Source organism: Lissotriton helveticus, chromosome 1_1 (genome assembly GCF_964261635.1).
Source record: "Lissotriton helveticus chromosome 1_1, aLisHel1.1, whole genome shotgun sequence".
In the NCBI taxonomy this organism is placed as follows: Eukaryota; Metazoa; Chordata; class Amphibia; order Caudata; family Salamandridae; genus Lissotriton; species Lissotriton helveticus.
Window position 1 is genome coordinate 987,228,160 of NC_136057.1, and position 25,660 is coordinate 987,253,819.

The window sequence follows — 25,660 nt, forward strand, 5'->3', positions numbered from 1 at the left end:
AATTAATATCCATTAGGTAGCTCGTTACCCCTGCAACTGGAGTTTGCAACATAATCTGTTAGTAGATAGGTTGCATTAATAATTACCGCACAGTTGTTCCCTGTCTGTTTGTACATTGGGCCTGATTTTCCAATTGCTGTGCGATCTCAAAATATCCATGCTCTCTCCTGAAGTTAATGCACTTATGGCTATATTCAGCTTGTTTTGGTGAAATGAAGGGTATACTATTTCCAGGCTTGAAACTGGCCGCTTACCTAGAAACAGGGACTTCCTAGTTATTGGATAGACCAATTGAGAGATAGACTGCTAGATAGACTGATGGATGAAGAGGAGGACTGATGGAAGGACACATGATGAGACAGAACACACAAATAGGCAGACAGACAAGTGCACTGAGAGACAGATAGAGGTACTGAGAGGCAGACTGTTATTTGACAGCATAGAGAGACAGAGACCAGAGTATAGAGAGGCAGATAGAACCATTTTGTAGGAGAGGTAGTTTAGGCAAGGGTAGGTAGAAACAAATGTATTGAGAGGCAGTTAGTTATATGGATTTACAGAGCGGCAGATAAAAAGATGAATGGTGAAGAGAACAGAAGAATGTATGATAAAGCAGCTACAAGTTTTGAGGTAGCCAGACATATGTTTGGAGAGGCAAGGAGTGATAGGAAGAGATCGGTAGACAGATGTATGCAGAAGGGGATTGTTACATGGATGTATGGAGGGAATGATAGGCTGTTGCATAGAGTGGCAGAAAAGTATATGTATGGAGATGCAGATTGGAGACTGAATGAAGAGGTTGATAGATGTATGGAGATGTAAAGAGTTATATGGATCAGTGTATGGAGCTACACGTAGTTATATGAATGCACAGATAGACAGCTATGTAGATCTGTTTCTAGACATAGGCAGGTAGTTGCAAGATTGTACATATAAACAGCTCTATGAATGTACCGCAAGATGGCTGGCTGTACAGCTGCATGGGGATGGATAGGTGTGTGGGGATGGATAGGTGTGTGGGGATGGATAGGTGTATGGGGATGGATAGGTGTATGGAGATGGGTGGGCGGGTGGTTGGGGATGGATGGGTGGGTTGGTGGGGATGGATGGGTGGGGTGGGGTGGACGGGTGGGTATGGATGGCTGGGTGGGGGGGTTTGGGATGATGGCTGAGTGGGCGGGTGAGTGGGTTTGGGATGATGCATGAGTGGGTGAGTGGGATGGATGGATGCAGCTGGATGGGTGGTTGGCTAGGATGGATGCATGGGTGGGTGGATGTGTGGATGGATGAATGGATGGATGGGTGGGCGGATTGATGGAGATGGCTGGATGGGTGGGTGTGTAAGGTTTGATGGAGGAGTGACTGGGTGGGTGGGGCTGAATGGATGGATAGATGGACATTTATCTATTCCACAAGAGCCTGGGCTTGATGTTTTTTTGTTATCAGCTCTTTGTCATTCAGCAGAAAGTGTCATAGATAATTTAGGTAAGCATCAGGATAAAAGTTCTAATATGTTGTAAAAATAAATGCATAAAAAGCCACATGTGATGATTATAAACTTCTTTGGTACGCAGAATAAAATCCTGGCAACCTAGCCTGATAAAAAATTGCTTCCAATTGTATTCTAGAATTTAGAACAAATAAAAGGCACACTTGTGTTGCTGCAGGATTAATTCAAATTCAGAAAAAACATAAAATGAACTTTCTACACTAATTGAAACTCATGACTACAGCAACGCACACTTTTCAGCAAACTCGCCAGTCCTAGTCTGTGTAGTAAAGTGTACACAGAAGCTTTGAAGCACTTTATCTGCAAAGTTAGTGCAGTTGATGCAACGGTGAACTGGGTAGGTGGGGTGTAGGACTCTAACACCGATTCCCTCCGCGTGGCACTCCCTCATACCCAGAGACAGTCACCCAAACGTATTCTTAATCTGATGTCTATATTAAGGAAATAATCACTACATTATATCTCTCAAACGTCCTTGAATGGTATTACATCGACATCATTGGTTTAATGTGCCTGTTGCAGAAATATGTTTGCAGCCTGCACATCACAAAATGGTATTCCAGGGGCATAGACTCACCCTTTCACGATTCCAAGGTTTATAATGAGAGTGCCATTGAGTTGGGTGACATCAACATCTCCTATTGCGGCACCGAATACCCCAGCCACATTTAAGCGCCACATAAACACATAATGTATTTTATAGACTCTCATGGAGAGCCAGTGCAATAGCTGTGTTTTGAAGGCGTAATATACAAGTCTGAGACCCACCATTCCACAGGGACCATTGTATTTATTTATATCTCGTAGCAATGGCCGGTCAAGGCCCCGTGTGGCTGAGCCTTTGCTGAAGTGGTTAAGGCCACGTCTGGCTGGTAAAAATAGCTCTGTTCCCAGCCGTGTCATTTGATAGCCTGCGGCCCTTCTGTGCACTTTCTTCATCAGGGAAATATCATCTCTGTACCTATGAAGTGTAACCCAGCCGCTCTCAAAGACCCGTCAGTCAGCGGCGGGGAGGCTAGCCTAAGATGCAAGATGTGTTTTACCTGCCTCATCTTCATCACTCAATCAATCGCAGCCCTGACGCGCTTACAAGATGGCAGATAATGTAACACAACTTGTAAGAGGCGATAGAAAAAAGAGAGAAACCTGACAAGCACATGCACAGATATGAGCTGTGTTGTAAGAAAACAAAGATTACGAGTGCGTAAAAAAATAAAAAAGACTCAGACTGACAAATACAAAGCAAAGGTATTACCTCTGAAACTGGGAGGCACAACCACCTCAGTCTAGTGACATCTAGAAGCGCAATGAACTCTTGACGAGTGCATGCTGAGAATCAGAATAGCCTGCAAAAACAACTTCTGGGGCATGTTTAAATAATTAAAACGGCAAAAACGGCTTCCTCTTGGTTCTCCCATAACTAAAAAGAAAAAAGTCTGTTTCCCAAAAAATGCATGCAGGGTTTCTATACTGATAGAAAATGCAGACGTTGTGTTTTAATTGTCAGTTCTGTAATACACAGAACAAGGGAAATTACGTATTTCTCAAGAATGAACACATCTTCTTTCTTTGGCAAGGAGGAGACTTCATTTTACAATCAATGAAAGAAAGTCGCCTTTTTTCTCCAGAAGGGAGAAATCCATTTTCTACAATTAATGAGAAAGAAAAAGTCATGCTTCTCTCAGAGAAGCATGCATAGCTGTTTCTACGATAAAACAGACTGAAAAGGCTTTCTTATCCACAAAAAAGAAGTCTTCATTCTTGAGTGCTTGAGAAGGGAGAAGCCTTGTTTCTCTGAAAGTGGCAAGTATTGTTTCTGAAAGAAATTAAATAGAGTAATCTTGCTTCTTGAATGACTGAAAAATAAATGTGTGTTGCTTGTGTAAAGTCAGCAAAGTAATGCCAATGCAGACCAATATTTGAGTTTTCCCTCATTATCTAATATATAAGTCAAAGCCTGGCTTGCAAACAACTCAATTCTTATATATTTTGTGTCACCTATTACGCTAAGAAAGGAACATTTTTATTGCGTTTCCAAAGGGTGAGAAACCCCTTGCTGTGTCTACTGTAACTGGGAGCAAAGGGAGAGCTTTTCTTGTGGGTGCAATGATGCCAAAAAGAAGCAAAACCCTTATTGTGTCATTTATGATCAGGGAAAGAGAGAAACAAATTATGTTGCCAGTACCCACAGACAGACTGAAAACTCTTGTGTTCCCAATGCCTATAAAGGGAGCAGACTCTTTGTGTCACCAATCAGTATAAAGAGATGGCAAACTAATGCTGTATCACTATCTCTGGAACTACTACAACCCTCAATATGAGTTTCTTGTCATTCCGATGGGGCTGGTGGCAACATTCAATAGGCAAATCTGGATCAAAAGTAGTGTGGAAGCACCACAGGCCAGCCCCCTGGAGAGACTCTACAGCCTACTCACAGCGGCTGAATTTTCCACATGAAAATGCAGGTACGAACTTTCAGCAGCCATTCAAGAGTTACAGTAGTGACTGCTAACAGTAGCGCTGGGCTGGAGTTACCAGTCCCATTACAGCCAAACTCATAATAAGGCCCTTAGTGGGGTGAAACCTGTAACTAAGAAGAGAGAAAACCTCTTAGCTTTTCTTGAGTGAACAAAGAGAAATCAAGTTGTTGAATCAAGTTGTTGACTTTTTCCTGAGCTCAAAAGAAAACTATGGCGCTCTGACACCCTTAGGGTATAATAGGCACTAAATATAACTGTTGAACAATAGACAAATTCATACAACTAAAACTTCAGAAATGATAACTCATGCCACTTGCCCAATTGTCACAAAAGATTAATTGATGAGAGAAAAAATTATTCTCAACTACACTTGATGACTCATAGATAAAATGGCAAGGCACAATGATGTGAAATTAATTCCCTTCACTATTATACCAATCCAAAGCTTTTCTCTAAAGGACGCTTGGAGGTACATAATTGGGTGTGATTCTTAAAAAACGCATAATATAGCAGCACTACAAAACAAGACTGAAAAGCAGGTCTGAAGGGCAGTGTGGCACCTTAAAGTATAAAAGAGAACGAGTAACAGAGCCTTCTTGGGCATCGCCCGAAGATATGGAACTCTCTGCCACCAGATGTCCGCTGAATCTCATCTTTCTCTTCTTTTAAAATAGAAATGAAAACAATACTTATGAACAAGTTTCTGCCTTAAAGTGACTCTAGGTCCTATTGTTTACTTACCTGACCACTATTCCGATGCCCGGATTGACAAGTACATTAAGGTACAACCTTGAACTCCAGCGTTACCTTGCCACTCATATATCAAAGAAACGTCTTCTCTTACAAATGTATGCTCCCTACCCTACGGTGTGAAGCACTCCGAAACCCTTTAGGGTCTTGTTCGCGCTACACAAAACTTTAGAAATAAATAAAGCAATTAATTGTAGGTTTCTTCAATAACAACAACAAACTACTACGCCCTGCAGAGCCACTGGTTAAACAATGTGCTTAGTTTGTCAACCTCAGGGGATAAAGACTTTTCCAGCCACAACCATCAGAATATACATAGATCAGCAATGACCATCAGCTACTAAGATCGATACGGCAGGTGCATAACAAAATACTGTTGGTTCAAGGCAAAAATGACATATGCTCCTGCCACATACACCAAGTGGATTAAAAAAGCAACATCATATGACAGTTTTTGGTGGGGCAGTGAGACAAGAAATATTTATGAAATATATATGTCTGTTTTCTTATAAAATACTTACAAGTATTGAGGAGTACTGTATCATCAAAAATAGGGGTTTTTCTTAGCTCTTATTAGCAAAAGATCCCCCTGACAGATCACAGCTCAGTGCACATGTGCTGGTCTGATTCTCCTGTTATTCATGTTAGCGAATCCGCGTCAACTCATCAGTACTAGAGGATGCATCATTACGACCTTGTCGAGAATCCATTGTAGCACTGAACAGCGCTTGGTGGCCGCCGCCACCTCCGGTGCCAATGAAGGGGATCAAAGATTGGCGAGCCGCTTGCGGCTCCATTGAAAGCACTTCAGCAGGTGGCTCGAAACCTTGGGCAGCCGGGTCCCTTCTATTCAGGTGTACGATTACATTCCATAATGGCAGCTGTGAGGAAGGAAAATCGAGATGGCCTCCCAACAGAAAGCAGAGGAGGGAATTCACAGGCCTGCTCAGCGTTCTTCCCTTTAAGCTGCTTGAACATTCAATAGAGGGTCTTTAATGGGGGTGGGTTTTCAAGAATAAAGAAAGGCATATGGGGTAATTCGGCAATGCTACATACCAGGGGTTCTCCATTGCAGAAACCTCCAATGAGAAAGGGGATTATTATATTTGATTTTGTGACAGTTTGAAAAGCTTTCTTGTCTCATCCTCCAAGACAGGAATACGCTGCCAAATCATGTTCAAGAACTCATTAACTGAATTTTTTTATTTAACACAGACAAATATGTTTTGTACCCCAATATTTTTGTTTGAAATTCCTTTTTGGTTCTTCTAAAATGAAATGCTTTCTCTTACATTGAGTGTATTATTTGGCTAAGAAAGCAAAGCCCTTAACTGCTGATGCCAATGCACCTGAAAACAAACCGAGGAGGGCGATGTCGCTCCATTGGCACAATCAACCATGTACCACACATGATAACAGTTAGTGCATCAGTGTGTGACTGAGTAAGTGAATGACTCTTTATAGGTGACAGTTTTGGTAAGTGAGTTGTGTGTTGGCAAGTAGGTGGATGTGTGAAAAGATTCACAAGCTAATGTTAAGTCAATGAGTGAATGGTGGGCGGGAAAGTGCACAATCTATTGAGTGAAAAGGTGAGTGGATGCTCAGGGTGGTAATGATGTGTGCTTGAGCAGGCTGATAGATTAGTGAGAGACTGAAACAGAGAAAGATTGAATGAGTGGGGGAATAAGTAGCTGATTGGGAGAGCCATTAAGGAAGTTTAAGTAAATAGGTGGCTAAATAAGTCAATGGGTTGGCTGGTTTTGGTTTGTGGACAGGAGTAAATTGGTTGGTTGAATACGTGGATAAAGTAGTGAATGACAGTGTTAGGTAAATAGCAAAAAGATGGGTGGATGAGAATGAAAAAGTGGATTGGTTTACTGTGCTTGTTTAAATGAGAGTGAATGGTTGGTTTTAGTTGATGGAAGCAAATGAGTCAACGGGTTGGTCCAGTAGGTGAGCTGTTTTACATAACACTCTCTATTATTTGTTTGAATTCGGACCTTGGATATAGATTGTGAGCACTGACAACTGAAGTACCCCACACCCTGAGAGTTTTACACATATCCCATGTAGAGTTTCAAACATAGCCCACGTAGAGTTTCGAACATAGCCCATGTAGGTGATTCAAACTGCTCACTGTGATTAAGAGGACAGTTATACTACACATCCTAACACAGAAACCATGTGAAACAAATCTCTCGCAAAATTTAGTTTTTTGTTGTTCAGTGTACTATCTGGTGAAAATGGGCTACGTTGGAATACTTGGTAATGCCCTGCAGCTGCAGTACAAAGGTGCTAACTTCACGTATCTCTAGAATATTCAGTTCAAAACCTCCCTCCCACAGGGAGTATCACTTACTATGGCCAGAAAGGGCAGGACAAATTGTTATGTCTGTTGGCAGTGTTAGGATTTAGGGTTTAAAGGCAGATGAAGAAGTCTGTGGTGTGACAGGATCCCGGCTATTACTGAGGCTCCCATGATGTGAATAGGATGGCAGAGTGCAGTTTCTTTAAGAAGGGTGTGACATGGTCTCATGAAAGTGATCAATTATTTTGGCTATTATTCTGCATAACTTGTAATTTATGTATTTTTGGGCTGTTACAGAGACGTCCATATCAACAGCAGAGGGCAAGATGCACTGGAGGTGACACGGATAGTTGCCATGGATAGTTGCTAAAAAAGGCAAATGCCGATCCAGAAAACCCATCTAACTCCCGCCCTATATCATTGCTACCGGTCTTTTCTAAAATTTTAGAAAAACACATCAATTCTCAACTCACCAAATACATTGAGTCAAGGAACCTCCTCCATCAATCTCAGTCTGGCTTTAGGTCAGGATTCTAGACAGAATCGACACTGTTAGGTGTCTCTGAGACGATTTGTGGCCAAGTTGACAAAGGGGAAACCGTAGCACTTATTTTGCTCGATCTTAGTGCCGCTTTTGATACGGTTTCCCATACTATCCTTCTTAACACCCTCCAATCCTGTGGTATTACGGGCTCGGCTCTAAAGTGGCTTGCTAGCTTTCTTTCTGACAGAACTTTTCAAGTTTTCTCTACCACATCTGCTTCCAAAATACACTACTCTAAATACGGTGTCCCTCAGGGCACCATTTTGAGTCCCTTACTTTTTAATTTATATATCAGCCCGTTAGCCACTATTGCAGAACAAGCTGGGCTCACCATCTATTCATATGCTGATGATACCCAGCTTATATATTCACTTTCCGCAAACTCACATTCTAATCCATCTTCCCTATGTTCTGGACTCAATAATATTGCCAAATGGATGTTTGAAAATAAACTAAAACTTAATGGGGGAAAGACCGAACTTCTTCTGTTCGGCAATAATACAGCTCTGTGGGGCTCTCACCATTGGCCTCCTCAGATGGGTTCTCTTCCTTCCCCTTCCAAAACTGCTCGTAACCTTGGCATCATTTTTGATGACCAAATGTCTATGAAGCAACATGCGGTCAGAGTCTCGGCTACCTGTGTCACTATCCTCAAGTGGCTGAGGAAGATCATATGGATGCTCCCTCACGATACACAAAAAAACGTAGTCCAGGCACTAATAACATCTAGACTGGACTACGGTAACGTTCTTTATCTGGGTGCCTGCAAGGAAGTAACGCGGAAACTTCAGATGGTGCAAAATATAGCGGTCAGGCTACTTTGCAAACTTCCTAATAAATCTTCTACATCGACTTCCTTGCGTAACCTTCATTGGCTCCGCATCGAAAGTCGCACAAAGTTCAAGGCCCTGTGCTTTTTGCACAGAATTAACTCAGGTAGGGCTCCACCTTATCTTAGAACATTAGTTCACTTTTACTGTCCTTCTCGTGTCCTCCGTTCCTCTAACCAGCATAAGTTTCAGGTACCCAGGATTAAACGAGCCAGAATGGGCGGACGCTCATTCTCTTACCTGGCTCCATCCCTCTGGAATTCTCTTCCACTTCATCTGCGTACAGAACCTAGCTACCTTAAATTTCGTAAGGACTTAAAAACTTGGTTGTTTAACCAATAGATTATCCAATCTTTTGTTGCTGAATCTCTTGTGCTGCTCCTCTGCTTCTCATCTTGTCCCTAGCGCCGGGAAACCTCCGGGTAGCTGCGCGCTTTATAAATTTAAATATAATAATAATAATAATAATAATGATGCAATAGGGAGGCCAAACAGCCTTTACAACGAAGGCTAAACAACGGGATGCCTTTACAACGAAGGCTTTACAATGAAAAAGCTTTTACAACAAGTCTTTTACCACACATTTATTTTACAACAAATGCAAATGTGCATTTACCACAGATGCTTTTTACCACGAAAATCATTGTAAATGTAAGTATTTTGCAGGTATGTAGAAAGTAGTAGAAAGTATTTAAATAAATAAATGTGTGTGTGCGTGTGTATATATTTATATTATACATATTAGGGTGGATATGGGTTTTTGGGTGGCAAGGGAAATATTAGGGTTAAGGGTGGTATAGCTTTTTGGGAGGCAACAGAATTTTTAGGATTTAGGGTGGGTATGGGATTTTGGGTGGTAAGGGAACTTTTAGGGTTTAGGGTGGGTCAGGATTTTTGGGTAGCAAGGGCATTTTTAGGGTTTAGGATGGGTATGGGTTTTTGAGTGGCAAGGGAATCTTTAATAATTAGGTTGGGTGTAGGTTTTTGACTGGCAAGGACATTTTTGGGTTTGGGTTTCTGGGTGGTAACAGATTTTTTAGGGTTTAAGGTGGGTGTGTTTTTTTGGGTGGTAACGGTATTTTGAGGTTTAGGGTGGCAATGGGTTTTTGAGTGGTAGGGTAATTTTTAGGGTTTAGAGTCAGTTTGGGTGGTAAGGGAATCTTTAGGGTGGGTTTGGATTTTTGGATGGCAAGGGAATTTTTGGGGAGGCAAGGATTTGCTTATGGTTCAAGGGTTGTAGGTTCATAAGGTAAAATATACATACATACACACACATATATATATATATATATATATATGTATATATATATACATATATATATATATATATATATATATCCAAAGTAAATTCAAGTAATGAATGTCTTGCGCTCTCAGGCAAAAAGACAGCAGGGGATCCAAAATGTCAAGAAAGCAGTTTAATACACAACGCGTTTCACCAAAAAGGCTTGTTCACGTGTACCTGCACACAGGAACACCAACTATTAAATAAAGTTTCCATGCTACAACCCAATGGTAAACATGAAGGTCGGACTACCAGAGAATACATGGCAGACATCTTGGAATGGTATACAATGCATGGTTCTTCACTGCGCAAAACACAAAACATAACACACAAGTGATTGCTCGTATTTGTTGAATGTCACAAGCGGGCTTCCCAAGTAAATAATATTTCATAAATGATTCTCATAGGACAAATTGTTTAACCAATATTTACAACATCTAAGTAATGTCACTATTACAGGCTGACATGTTAGAGCGTCACGACTAGTAATTTGGAGCCCCAAGGTACTGGTCTGTCCCGGATTCGCCCGGCAATGAAACACAGAGTGTGACGAATTTATCGTATAGGCAAATTCAAACAGTTAAATGAAAACTGTTATCGTGGTACATGCTAAAAATATTATGAGACAAAATGTGACATGCAATGGCTCAGAAAAAAGAGTTTGACGTTTGCGCAAATTCTAACAGTTAAATGATAAATGTAATCATGCTTCATGCAAAAAATATTGTGAAACAAGATATAACATGGAATGTACATTATAACATTGTTAGGTATTGTTGCATATAATCAGTCGCCCAGTGCGGCGTGTAGTGTCTATATAAATATATGACAGACTCTCCGACGGTGTTATTACACCGGTGTAGGCATGAAATAATAAGCACAGTTATGCATGCAGCCTAAAGGAGAACACACAAAAATGCATAGTGCAGGAGCAGGGACGACATAGTTCATTGCTGCAAATCTCATATGACTGGAGGGTGGCAAATCTAGAGCAAGTATACCAATGATAGTTCTCATAGTGAGAAGCCAGTGACAGTCTTATTGCTGCCCGATTGAGTCAAGAGTGCCATGTCAGGCGTGGGCTATCATAATAGGAAAGTTCCAAAATTGGGAAGGTCTGACCTTATAAGTTGGTGTCTCAAAGTGTGATATAACCACGAGCAGTGATTCCTGGAGTGCAAAGGTTGGGTACGCCCGTGCAGGTGAAATCCAGTGATGGGCCCCCTCCTTTCCTCCTGCGGAAAACAACAGAATAAGATAAAACGTGAGTTAAGATTCACACAAATTGAAAAATAATTATAAGAAAAAATGCAAAACTTGAAAATACAATGTCAAAAAAAGGATGTATACACAATTAGAGAATGATTATTGCAGATCTCAAATGCTGTTCAGTAAATGCTAGTCAGTAACATAGATTATTCTCTTAAATGAATTGCTAATTCCTCATCAATATTGAGGCCTCCCGGGAATCTGGTTTGAAATTCAATTATGAGTTTAGACTCACGTTGCCTCAGATTGAGTAACCTGTCACCCCCTCTCGGATGCCTGGGGACCTGTTCCAATATGAAGAAATTTAAATCAGCAATATTGGAAAAATGCTGTTGTTCGAAATGACGTGCCGCCGGGTATTTGGGGTCTTTGTTCGTGATGGCCCTGAGATGTTCCAGGATTCTTTTTTTAGCAGCACAACTAGTGCTGCCAGTATACCAAAGTTTGCAGGAGCATTCAATGGCATATATAACAAAAGTGGTACTGCAAGTAAGGAAAGAGGTCAAGTTTTTGGTAACGTTGTTGTATTCCACAGATCCTCTGTATTTGCTATGTTTGCAGGCTTTGCAGTGGCCGCAGGGATAGAAACCTACTAGACCATGATCTGTGTCTTTCTTAGTATATTGGGTGATGTCATTTCTGACCACTAGATCACGTATGTTCCTACCTCTCTTGTAAGTAATCATGGGTCGATCTGGGATGGTGTTACCTAAAACAGAATCGGTTTGGAGAATCTCCCAATTTTTGGCAAGAAGTTTTTTAACTTGTTGAGATTCAGAACTGAAAGTCAAGATGAGTCTGGTCGATTCATCATTTTCAGTGGTGTCAGGCACTCGATTGTTTCCCAGTGTCTCTGATCTTTCTATTCTCTCTGCTCTTTCCATGGCTTTTTTGAGAACCCAACTGGGGTAACCTCTACTTTTGAACCTGTTCATGATGGTTTCCTGCTCCCTAAGAAAAGAATCATCGGTGTTGCAATTTCGTTTCGCCCTCAGAAGTTCTCCGTAGGGGATGCTCCATTTGAGAGCCTCAGGGTGGCTACTTAGAGCATGCAAAACGCTGTTCCCAGCTGTGGCCTTGCGATACAATGAGGTGCAGATTTTTTGTTCTTTGATCTCTAATTTGACATCTAAAAATTCCTTTGACGGCGCCCTCTACAGGCAAATCAGTGGTACTGCCATGGGTTCTTGCTTTGCTCCCAGTCTAGCGAATCTATTTATGGGTTACTGGGAGCAGGAAATCCATGACAGTGCCACCTTGAGGGAAGACTTTGAGAAGGTCGTCGTGTGGCTACGCTACATCGACGACCTTTTTATTGTCTGGAAAGGCACTAAAGTTGAAGCACAAGACTTCATCACTAAACTGAACTGCAACAGCTACAATATCTACCTATCAGGCAACATTAGCAACAGCCAAACTGAATTTTTAGATGTCAAATTAGAGATCAAAGAACAAAAAATCTGCACCTCATTGTATCGCAAGGCCACAGCTGGGAACAGCGTTTTGCATGCTCTAAGTAGCCACCCTGAGGCTCTCAAATGGAGCATCCCCTACGGAGAACTTCTGAGGGCGAAACGAAATTGCAACACCGATGATTCTTTTCTTAGGGAGCAGGAAACTATCATGAACAGGTTCAAAAGGAGAGGTTACCCCAGTTGGGTTCTCAAAAAAGCCAAGGAAAGAGCAGAGAGAATAGAAAGATCAGAGACACTGGGAAACAATCGAGTGCCTGACACCACTGAAAATGTTGAATCGACCAGACTCATCTTGACTTTCAGTTCTGAATCTCAACAAGTTAAAAAACTTCTTGCCAAAAATTGGGAGATTCTCAAAACCGATTCTGTTTTAGGTAACACCATCCCAGATCGACCCATGATTACTTACAAGAGAGGTAGGAACATACGTGATCTAGTGGTCAGAAATGACATCACCCAATATACTAAGAAAGACACAGATCATGGTCTAGTAGGTTTCTATCCCTGCGGCCACTGCAAAGCCTGCAAACATAGCAAATACAGAGGATCTGTGGAATACAACAACGTTACCAAAAACTTGACCTCTTTCCTTACTTGCAGTACCACTTTTGTTATATATGCCATTGAATGCTCCTGCAAACTTTGGTATATTGGCAGCACTAGTTGTGCTGCTAAAAAAGGAATCCTGGAACATCTCAGGGCCATCACGAACAAAGACCCCAAATACCCGGTGGCACGTCATTTCGAACAACAACATTTTTCCAATATTGCTGATTTAAATTTCTTCATATTGGAACAGGTCCCGAGGCATCCGAGAGGGGGTGACAGGTTACTCAATCTGAGGCAACGTGAGTCTAAACTCATAATTGAATTTCAAACCAGATTCCCGGGAGGCCTCAATATTGATGAGGAATTAGCAATTCATTTAAGAGAATAATCTATGTTACTGACTAGCATTTACTGAACAGCATTTGAGATCTGCAATAATCATTCTCTAATTGTGTATACATCCTTTTTTTGACATTGTATTTTCAAGTTTTGCATTTTTTCTTATAATTATTTTTCAATTTGTGTGAATCTTAACTCACGTTTTATCTTATTCTGTTGTTTTCCGCAGGAGGAAAGGAGGGGCCCATCACTGGATTTCACCTGCACGGGCGTACCCAACCTTTGCACTCCAGGAATCACTGCTCGTGGTTATATCACACTTTGAGACACCAACTTATAAGGTCAGACCTTCCCAATTTTGGAACTTTCCTATTATGATAGCCCACGCCTGACATGGCACTCTTGACTCAATCGGGCAGCAATAAGACTGTCACTGGCTTCTCACTATGAGAACTATCATTGGTATACTTGCTCTAGATTTGCCACCCTCCAGTCATATGAGATTTGCAGCAATGAACTATGTCGTCCCTGCTCCTGCACTATGCATTTTTGTGTGTTCTCCTTTAGGCTGCATGCATAACTGTGCTTATTATTTCATGCCTACACCGGTGTAATAACACCGTCGGAGAGTCTGTCATATATTTATATAGACACTACACGCCGCACTGGGCGACTGATTATATGCAACAATACCTAACAATGTTATAATGTACATTCCATGTTATATCTTGTTTCACAATATTTTTTGCATGAAGCATGATTACATTTATCATTTAACTGTTAGAATTTGCGCAAACGTCAAACTCTTTTTTCTGAGCCATTGCATGTCACATTTTGTCTCATAATATTTTTAGCATGTACCACGATAACAGTTTTCATTTAACTGTTTGAATTTGCCTATACGATAAATTCGTCACACTCTGTGTTTCATTGCCGGGCGAATCCGGGACAGACCAGTACCTTGGGGCTCCAAATTACTAGTCGTGACGCTCTAACATGTCAGCCTGTAATAGTGACATTACTTAGATGTTGTAAATATTGGTTAAACAATTTGTCCTATGAGAATCATTTATGAAATATTATTTACTTGGGAAGCCCGCTTGTGACATTCAACAAATACGAGCAATCACTTGTGTGTTATGTTTTGTGTTTTGCGCAGTGAAGAACCATGCATTGTATACCATTCCAAGATGTCTGCCATGTATTCTCTGGTAGTCCGACCTTCATGTTTACCATTGGGTTGTAGCATGGAAACTTTATTTAATAGTTGGTGTTCCTGTGTGCAGGTACACGTGAACAAGCCTTTTTGGTGAAACGCGTTGTGTATTAAACTGCTTTCTTGACATTTTGGATCCCCTGCTGTCTTTTTGCCTGAGAGCGCAAGACATTCATTACTTGAATTTACTTTGGATATAATATTGACCCGGATTGCTTCGCCGGTACCTGCGCCAACTTCCATTGGGTTCCAGCACTCCGGAAGAAGCGTTTCTTTCTCTACCATATATATATATATACACACATATTTTTGACCCCAGTTTTCACCCCAGACATATAATTAGGAGTCAACCCAATGAGGAATTTTTAAGAGCGCACAGAATTTGTAATTCAGATCAGGATTTGGTCACATGCCAGGATGAGATGGTAGATTGACTTCTGGAGCGAGGTTACAATAAGAAGTGTATTGCTCAAGCGAGAACAAGGGCTAACTTTCACTCCAGGGAGTCCATTTTTATCTCTAGACTGTGCTCAAGAAGACGGTATGAATGGATCGGAGGGCACAGAGCAGCTAAATGATATTAGACTTACTACCACATACAACAAACAGGAAAAACAGATAAGATCTATAATAAATAAGCAGTGGCCCATTGTGCTAACAGATTTAACTTTGGGCCAAGTTCTCCCTTCAAAACCAACTTCAACGTTTAGCTGAGCTTCCTCTATGAGGGACTTTCTGGTCAGCATTAGCCTAGAAGTGGAAGTAAAGCCTAACTGGTTATCACCGAAGGAGGGATTCTATAAATGTTAGACATGCAAGGCATGTAAATTTGGAATTAATAAAACCAGTTTTAGATCAGCTTTTAGTGAGAATCAGATCAATATTAAGGGTGACCACACAGGTAGGTCGAAAGTTGCTGTCTACATTTTAGAGTGTTCATGTGGCTTAAATTATGTGGGAAGTACCAAATTGCAGGTACACATGAGAATCCTGCAACACCTTAGAGTGATTGTAAACTCTGACTCAACATACTCTGTTACCCGGCACTTCAAATCTAAGTAAAGGTGGAAACAGAGGAAGATCACTTAGACAGTTAGAATCCAAATTCATCTTAGAGTTGGATTCCAAACTACCTAATGGATTGAAAATGAGTGAGGATTTAAACCATTTTTTATAATCAGGTTTATTATTAGTATTAGAATGAGATCAACTGCGCTTAAATTTGATAAGGATAAAGGGTGATATCTGTAGAGTTTTGATTAACATGTATAGTGTCTGTGGCATTGTAGGTGTATATATATATTCTTATATGCAGAGGTTTACAACAGGAAGGCACCAACTGAAATATGATGTTATTTTTTTAATATTGTTTATTGATGAGTTATTTAAGTTTCCTTGTATATATTTCCGTTGTTGCACTAGTAACTTTAGAAAAAACATAAATCAGGATGTTGAACTGAATTCCAGTCTATAAGCTTTGGCATAATCATGAACCATTTCAAAGTCAATATTATAATAACCCTATATCATATCATGTAATTGACCTTGAACCATGCACGGGTCACTTTATAAACAGCATTTACACTTTATTGTAACATCGCCGTAGCATAAGAGGGGATGATCTAATGCATTAGCGCATAAATAATGAATCACCCGGTCTGCATTGTTTGACCGTACATGCTGTGACCTGATTATAGGTCACTTTATTAATATGCACTTGCTCTTTAATGAAGAACAATCATTGGTCAAAGGGAAAATGAAATTAAGGCTACTGCATTGGAGCAGTACAGATGACAACAGGACAACAAAAGCACAATTGTTGGAATTGGTTTTTGAAGTACATGATTGGAAGTGTCCGTGCATACAATAGATAACGACAACAGACTATCATGCTTTGCGACTGCATAAAGACATTTAGCAGCAAGTTTATATCAACTGTTACATTGTATTAAATGTTACAATCGATTGAATTGTGTCCAAATCCACTCCCCAGGGTGGCACGAAGAACGGGCAGCACAGCCAGAGCTGGTACCACAAATTAAAATTATTGAAACATTTAATCCTCCATAGTGCCAATAAGTGTAAGTCTGGAGAAGGGTTTTGGCCATAGAGTATCTTAATCTGAAGAGTGTTTTTAAAGGGAAAGCCCCTCACCCCTCAGAAAACAATCAAATAGGAGAAAACTAGACTGCAAAACAGCATTTAGAAAAGATTCACAGATCGATCACCATTCCCAATAAGGCGTTATGCTCCAAAAGTGCAATATATTGGCTATTCAATGAATATTTTACATTCTGTACAAATGTTCCAAAAAGGAGCGGCCCATGCAGGTAAAAGCGGTGTAGCGGGGTTGGGGGGATTCAACAGATACCACAAGGGATAGTAATTCATTTTCCTTGTCGTCTGTCGCCCACCCGGCCCCACTGCCCCACTGCTCTTACCTGCATGGGCCACTGCTGGTTCTAAATAGTAAAGTACTAGGTTATATGAAGATTCATTTTACAAAATATGCGCGCCGACAAAGGTATTTTTAAATAAAATGAGTGCACTTTCAGACCCAATCTCTGAATCATGACATATTTAACAGATCCATTAGTTCTTTCAGTCCCTTTACAATGTGGCATAATGCTCAGTTCACATTTGCTGCCGATAATCCAATGGTGAAGTACCTTGTCATATAAACATTCTTTATCACATTGTACAAGAACCCCCTAAGCACAGCATTCAAATATGATGAGCACATTTTCTGCTCCAGGCTCAGAATTATGCATATCACCAGTCCCATCAGTCTTTTCCTGTTCTTAAGCACTATGTCATAACCATGATGGGAACTCCATCAACACCAACCTCAGAACTATAAGGTATTCCTAATCCAATCAGTTCTCCCACATTTTGTAATTTCAAAGAGATATTCCAACGGTGAAGTACCACAGTATTAGATCATAAGAAAGAATATATATATATATATATATATACATATATATATATATATATATATAGATATATATATATATATATATATATATATATCTATATATATATATATATATATATATATATGTGTGTGAGTGGCTGTAACAAAGGGTATTGAGTGGTTGTGTGGGTTGTTTTGTGGGTGTGTGAGTGGCTGTATGGGTGTGTGACTAGGTGTTAGAGTGGCTATATGGGTGCATAAGTAGATATCGGAGTAGCTGTGTGGGCGAGTGAGTCGATGTGTGAATAACAATGTTTGTGAGTGAGTGTGTGTGTCAGTGGCTGTATGGGTGAGTGTGTGGTTGTTTGAGTAAGTGTTTGATTAAGTGAGTAGGTGTGTGAGTGATTGTATTGGAGGGTGAGTGTCTGTGTGAATGACTGTATGAGTGAGTGAGTGACTGGGTGTGTAAGTGGCTGTATAGCCAAGTGACTGTTTGAGTGAGTGTTTGGTTAAGTGAGTTGGTGTGTGAGTGGTTGTATTGGAGGGTGAGTGTCCGTGTGAATGACGGTATGGGCCAGTGAGCAGAGCTTGTATGAATGGGTATGTAAGTGGTTGTGTGGTTGTGTGAGGGAGAGTGTGAGTGCTTCTTTGGGGTGAGTGAGTGGCTATGTTGAGAGGCTGTATACGTGTGTGAGTGGCTGTATGGTTGAATAAGTGGGTTTGAGGGCAGCTATATCAGTGAGGGTGTGAGTGGCTGTATGGGTGATTGACTGGTTGGGATGTATGACGTTTCAACGCATGCTTTTACAACGCATTCCATGACGACGCAGGTTTTACAACGCAAGTCGTTACAACTACTTGCGTTGGGGGGTGCTGGATAGTGAATAGTTTCATTTACTATTCCAACTCCAGTCCCCGTGGATAGTAGGGAAGGTGTTGGATAGTAAATTAAAACTATTCCCTATCCTAGAGCGCCCCCCCCAGCGCAATGCGTTGTAATAACTTGCGTTGTAAAAGTTGCATCGTAACGTTGTAAAGGATGTTCCCGACTGGTTGTATGAGTAGCTATAAGGGGGAGTGAGTGGCTGTGTGAGTGCCTCTATGAGTGAGTGAGTGACTTTATACATTAGTGTGTGGGTGCATGAGTATTTGAATGGGTTTGTGAATGGGTGTTTGAGACTGCGTGGGTGCATGAGTGGGTGTACGAGAAGTTATATGAGGGTGTGAGTGAGTGTGTGAGTGGTTATGTGGATGATATCATCAGTGATGTCATTTGAGATGTCACTGACCATGTCATGAGTGATGTAACAAGTAAAGTCATAGGCTGTGCATTGCATGGGTGTAAGTTTTAATTAGCACAGGTAACTATAATTGCTGAATTTCAGTGGTTTTGTATGAGTGAAATCTGAGCCTAACTATAATGTCCCAGTAACCTTTATTTTTTTCAATGAATTTCTAAGGTGCGCTTACAGACCACTGGGGAAAAGGGGCAGGCCTCCAATGAGGTCTCAGCAATCCTGCTGTGGGGCACTTACTGCTTGCAATAATAGGAGTTCTTGGCCCCCAAAGGCACTCAGCAGCCCCCAACTAGTGGTGCACCAGGAGGCGCGTTTGCAGAGTGGTGGGGGAAGGGGGCGGGGCCTCCCACAACCTCTCTGTAATCCTTCTTTGTTGGACTTACTGGAGGTAACTGGAGAGGCTGTTGGCACCAAGAACCCTCAGCACACAGGGGACTTCATCCCCCAACCGCAACCAGTAGTGCATGTAGGCGTGTTTACAGAGTGGTGGAGAAAGGGGGTGAGGCTATGATAACCTCTCAATAATCCCGATGTGTGGGACTTACTGGAGGTAACAGGAGGGGTTGTTGGCCCCCAAGGACCCTCGGGAGCCAAGGGGAAGTAATCCCCCAACTAGTAGTGCACCAGGAGGCGCATTTGTAGAGTGGTGGTGAAAGGGGGTGGGGATCTCCCAACAATCCAGACTTACTGGAGGTAACAGAAGGGCTTGTTGGCTACCAAGGACCTTCACCAGCGGAAGGGACTTCACCCTCATCCAGAAGTGCACCAGGAGGCGCATTTTCAGAATGGTGGAGAAAGGAAGTGGGGCCTCCGATGACCTTGCAGCAATCCCTCTGCAACAGAAGGAGCTGTTGGCCGCAAAGCATCCTCAGGAGCCAAGTGGACTTCATCCCCCAACGAGTAGTGTGCCAGGAGGTGCGTTTGCAGAGTGGTGGTGAAAGGGGGCAGGCCTCTGACTAACTCTCAGCAGTCCCACTGTGTGGAACTTACTGACGGTAACAGGAGGAGTTGTTTGCCCCCAAGGACCCTCAGGAGCCAAGGGGACTGCATCTCCCAACGAGTAGTGTGCCAGGAGGTACTTTTGCAGAGTTGTGGTGAAAGGGGGCGGGGTCTCTGACTATCTCCCAGCAGTCCCACTGTGTGGGACTTACAGAAGGTAACAGGAGGAGTTGTTGGCCCCCAAGGGCCCTCACCAGTGAAGGGGACTTCATCCCCAAAAGTTCTGCACCAGAAGGCCACTTTGAAGAGTGGTTGAGAAAGGGGTGAGGCATCCGGTGACTTCTCTCGGGATACAGCTTTAAAAAAAAAAAATAATAATAATTAGGGGAGAGGGGCCACACGGTCCCCCTGCCGCGACCCCGATCAATGGGGTCTGGCCTTTTAAAAAAATGTTGTTTAATAGGGGAGGGGGAGAGCATGGCCCCCCTCCTTTGGCCAATTTCGGCCTCGGAGACCCCATACCCTGGGAACCGGCCTATTTGTAATAGGAAAGGGGGGCAGTGCACCCCCCCTCACGAGGTTGATTTCAGCCTCAGGGTCCCCATCCACTGGGGCCTGGACTGTTCAATGTTATATTTTTTATTGGTGAGGGGGCCGAACACGGGAGGCTCTTCGCCGTTATTCCTAGCTCCTTGGCACCTATCGAAGTGCCAGGCACTGGGTGGACTCTGTGGCCTGCCTGTAGGACTGTAACTACTTGAGAATCGATTATCTACACCTGGATGGACTTTTGACTAATCTGCTTAAACGAATTGCATTTGATCAACATTGTAGATACAGATGTCATACTGAAATGGTTCGGACGTAATTAACCAATTTCATCTAATTATTTCAATGACTGGAACTATCTAAGCCCTGGAGAAGTCAATTGTTTATTGGACGAAACGCGTTGGCTGACTCTTATGGATGGACACGGACACACGGACACACAGACACAGACACACAGAGACACAGACACAGACGCACAGAGACACAGACACAGACACACAGAGACACAGAGACACAGAGACACAGACACACAGACACAGAGACAGAGACACACACACACAGACACAGAGACAGAGACAGAGACACACACACACACACACACACACACACCTACCTTATACTTATACTTACCTGTAAAATACTTACTTTCGTGGTAAAGGCATATCTGTTGTAAAAAAAAGTTGTAAAAGACTTTCGTTGAAATGGCATTTGCGTTGTAAAAAACAACGTTGTGAAGCCATTCATTGTAATGGTATTTGTTGTTACGACCTACTTCCAATGGGGACGTTCAATCACATTCTGCATCATACAACTCACTTTTGACAAAGGCAATAGTAGCTTTCTTGGAAAAATGTATGAAGAAAATGTTAATTAAAGACACGATAGAAAAGAGCATTGCAGCAGCAGGAATAGGTGGGAATTAAGTGTGACATTCGCATATCATTTGGCGTTTTAGCACATAATGTGATCTGCCCAGATGAAGGCTTTCTTTACAGTGTTGTGCAAGAGTCAATATGTTTCTAGCTTTCAGAGCCCACTTACAGAAGTGTTCTGGCACTGCACGCTGGAGCTGTTGAACCTCAGCGCCGGCACCCGCTGCTCCCGGCCCTGAATGTGCAGTATGCACTCGTACCCCCTCTGGCCCGACTGTGGTTGCGGCAGGTTCTTGGCCTTCAGGGTGATGGGCTTGACCACTTCCACGGGCACCAAGATCCTCTCCGCTTGAAGCAACTGTGGGCATTCCTGGAGGAGATACGAGAAAGCAGAAGCCATGAGCATGTGCATGTGATATCAGTGAGCACGCATCCTTCGTAAGCAGCTTATTTACAACGTGCAGTGAATTATAAGCCACATGATCCACATCCCTAAACACTGCATAGAGTGAGGAGCCCAGGAAGTGAAAAGCAAGACACAGCTTCTGAAAGACAGTCATACTGTAGTTTTCATGTTTGCCAATTGTTACCACACAAATGGCAGTATTTCAAATAAATTATGCCATATGTTATTTTTATTCAACAGCACCCAGAGTGGTCTTCTTCTGTGAAATATATACCTCAACTAGTTTGTCACCTACATTTTCTTTGCATGTAATATAATAATATATACCAGGAAACACACAGTTCAATAATTCTATTTCATTGCATTGAATGTATAAAGCACTTTTGCCAAACTGCTGACCTCGACCATACACTGGTACAACAAAAGAAGAGCAGGATTCGGCAGCATTCTGTGGCCATGTGCAGAAACCGATAAAAGGAAGTGCTCTTTAAAATCACAGGAGACACTGGAGACAGTAGGGGTGGAGAGAGAGGAAGGCTGTTCCCGTGTTTTGGTACAAGAAAGAGGCATGATAGCGAGTGGGATGTGGCACATGGAAGAATCTAAGAGGAAAGGTACAAACAGGGACAAGAATGCAATGATAAGAAGTAGTCAGGCCAACAACAAACTTAAAAACAATACAAAGAAGACGAAACAGGAGAGGCGAGTGGAATTGTAACTAGTGAAGAGAACTAAAGGAGGGAGAGAATTGAGGTGGAGGAGGAGGATTACACAACAAATAAAGGAATGGAACACTGATTTTGAGGCGAGTGTTGAGAGTAAGCAAGAAGCCATGAAGACGAGATGAGCCCTAGTATTAACAAGCATTGGAATAGCCAATAGGTCTCGCCTTTGGGGCCTTATAAGTGTTTAGTTATGCAGCACAATATCCTTGGTGCAACAACGTCAACTGTTGCATGGCTAAACACTTATAAGGTGCCAAAGGCGAGACCTATTAGCTATGCTAATGCTTGTTTGAGAAGGGAACTGATGGGGGTCTGGATGTTTTCCTCATGCCAAGAGCAGTTGACACCACGGTTGCTAGTGCAGGGAGATCCTTCAGAGTTCTGTGTTTTCAGTCTATGATCTTGGTGTTGTGGGTTTGGACTGTGCTTATATGTGTTTGTTAAAGAGCCTCTCCTTATCATCCCCCCTGCGGGGGGTCTTGTCTTTTTTGCCTGAGGGCTGGTGTTACCGATATTGTGCCGATTACAGTTGGTGCACCTGTATGGCATGAGTCTTTTCTACTGTTTTATGTTTATGTGCATTCTGAAAGAAAACCGGTGTGTTTGTATATTTATGTGTGTGTATAAATATATATATATATATATATATATATATATATATATATATATACAGTGGGAGCCAACCACCACTGGGCAAGGAGGAGCCATACAGAATTTAAGAAAGGGAAACGTAATGCTGGGACTACGAGCATTTGAGGAAGGCAGAGAAGCCGAAACCGGTCATGCCACGTTGGTCTGATAAAAGAAACCGCAAAATGAAGCCCCGCTGTGTCCTGTCTTTTTTCCTTAGTGGAGGAGATGTTTGACTGAATATATATATATATATATATATATATATATATATATATATATACACACACATATATATATATATATATATATATACACATACATACACACACACACACACACACACACACACACACACACACACACACAAACATATATGGTGATGAGGGTCAAACTAACTTGGACTGCGGCAAGCCTGGGCAGCAATCTCTCAATATTTGCTTTATGGAAGTGGAGCTCTAGCTAATAGGAGGGCTCTTTCTGTTTTTTCTTTTCTTTTTCCAAAAGAAGGCTCTAAGGGATTGTATACCACTGGCAATACTGGTTCGTGAAAATTAGTTTAATAGGAAAGCAGAAAAAACAAGTAAGGCAACAAAGTTAGGAGACATGATAACAAAATGGCTAAGAGGTGGAATGGGGGATATATAAGGGCCCACACAAACACATTTGATAAATGTAGGAGACGGAGAAAAATAGACTCATTAAAAAAAATTTGTGAAAGGGAAGTGGAGAATGCACCCTCCAAACAAAGAGAAAAAAAACTATTGCATAGGGAGAAATTAATGTGAGAGATTAAGAACGAATGTCATGGTGTGAAGCAGTAACCTCGTGAGCAAACAGCAATTTTAGATGTAGAAAATCTCCAATAATGTGACCATTGCCCCGGCCACACAATCCATAGTTCCAGTGGCCTTGATCTAAGGGATTTAAATCCCTTAGAGGGAGGTGAAAGGGGCATGGCTGATAAATGTATGCATTTTAATCATATAATTACAATGGAGCCATTATGAGAGACATCTAGACAGTTCTACTCAAACATAATGCCGAAAGGGAGGGATTGAAGTGTAAATCCCTCAAGGGTATAAACAGCAGAGAAATGACGCGGAAGGTGTGAGGAAGAGACGTAACTGCATCCTTGGAAGTATGGCGGTGGCATAAATATCTATGGATCTACATGTGGTAGAAAAAGGAGACAATTAAGAGTGACATTTAAATTGTGTTTGGCTTCGCAGGAGGGGGAGAAGGGAGGTCTGATGGAGATGGTGCAGAAATGTAGAGGGCAGGAGAGCAGGGATGTGAGAGATGATGGGGGCAGGTCAACATGGCGAGGAAACAGCCTCACTAGAGTGGGATTTGTCTGGAGCGGGGTATAAATAGATCTTCGGATGGGGCCTCCTTTAGAAGGGTTTCTAGCACCGGGAAGGGGCGTGAGATAGAGCCTCGAATTGAGACGCGACATGACTGGGGGGCGGGGGTGAGACCTGGGCCATGGGTAGGGGAATAATACTTTTAAAAAATCTCAGCTGGTGGAGGAGAAAAACAGGAAGAGTTGAGAGTCCTGGGGAGGGTAGAGGAAAGGGCGCATGGCAGAGCTTGTCACATGAGGGCGTGGAATAGGGTCTGAAAACCCTTTCTGATGTTTAAAACAGCATCTATGGAGGGGGCGGCAAAACTTTAATACTCTGGCAGGTGTCCTGGATGAAGGAAAACTCCCCCAAGGGGTGGTGGCATGAGCGCTAGGAGGAGAGGAAGCTTTGTCGAGTCCAGCACGGAACTGCAGTAACAGGTCTGCAGCACGCACCACCAGCGGGGGCAAGTGAATCAAAACAAAAGACCATCTCGGGACGGCAACAAAAGACAAGCGCGGACGCGAAAAAACAGATGGCACTGTCAGCTCTTTCCAAGCACTCGTGCATGTGGCGGCATCCACCTTGAGAGAGCGAGCAGATGTGTGCGCGGGCACACTAATTGAAAACAGATGGCCCCTGCGTGCCGTAGCTTGCTCCCGCAAGGTGGATGCCGCCACAAGCACGAGTGCTTGAAAAGAGCTGACCGATTCCGATTGGTCATCTCCTAGGCAGCGCATGCGCGCTGCCTAGGCGAGACCTAAAAAAATGACAATAATGTCCAAACACACAAATGGTGATGCACTGCTAGATTTAGAGTCCATTCATACACAATTCCAATCACAGTAGAATATTGTCCAAAACGTCTTTATTTTCAATTTTCTTTGGTGATATGAAACTAACCAGCCAACGCGTTTCGTTCACCACATGTGAACTTCATCAGGGCAGTTGAAGTTGTGCATTTGGCAGGTATAATCTTTCAATGCAAGTTCGATCCCTTAATCATAACATATCCTCATGTCTCCTGCTGATATCAATAATTCAGTCAGGGTAGCCAAATGGGCCCCCATCTCAGACATCTTAATTTATGTCCTACACCACCAATATTTGTGGCGCAACCCGCACATGTCGCCAGTGAAGCCTAGAGGTGGCTCGCTACTCTGTTGTGTTTATCGACATTGACAATATTGTGTTTTAGGTGTCTGTAAATATGAAAGAGTTGGCCTAGGGCTTGTAGATTTGATTTTCCTTTTATAAGGATGGCCTGTAAATTCAAGTGTGCAAGCACACAGTGATAGGGGCTAAAGATGACCCTCATGACATGGAGCCAATCAGCACAAATATTGGTCGCTTTCTGACTTTATCTTCGAAACCCTAAGGAAATAACTGGAAGCATGGATTTTAGCACACAGCTCACATGCAGTAA

General features: G+C 42.3%; 1 protein-coding gene across 1 annotated transcript in view; it reads right to left on the bottom strand.

Moving 5' to 3' along the window:
• The window catches only part of PLXNA4 (plexin A4), a 1,016,639-nt gene that overhangs the window by 292,998 nt on the left and 697,981 nt on the right, over positions 1 to 25,660 (bottom strand). The window contains exon 11 of the mRNA XM_078677443.1: positions 21,297 to 21,497. Coding sequence (XP_078533569.1) covers positions 21,297 to 21,497 — 201 coding nt within the window. The remainder of the gene's footprint in view (positions 1 to 21,296; positions 21,498 to 25,660) is intronic.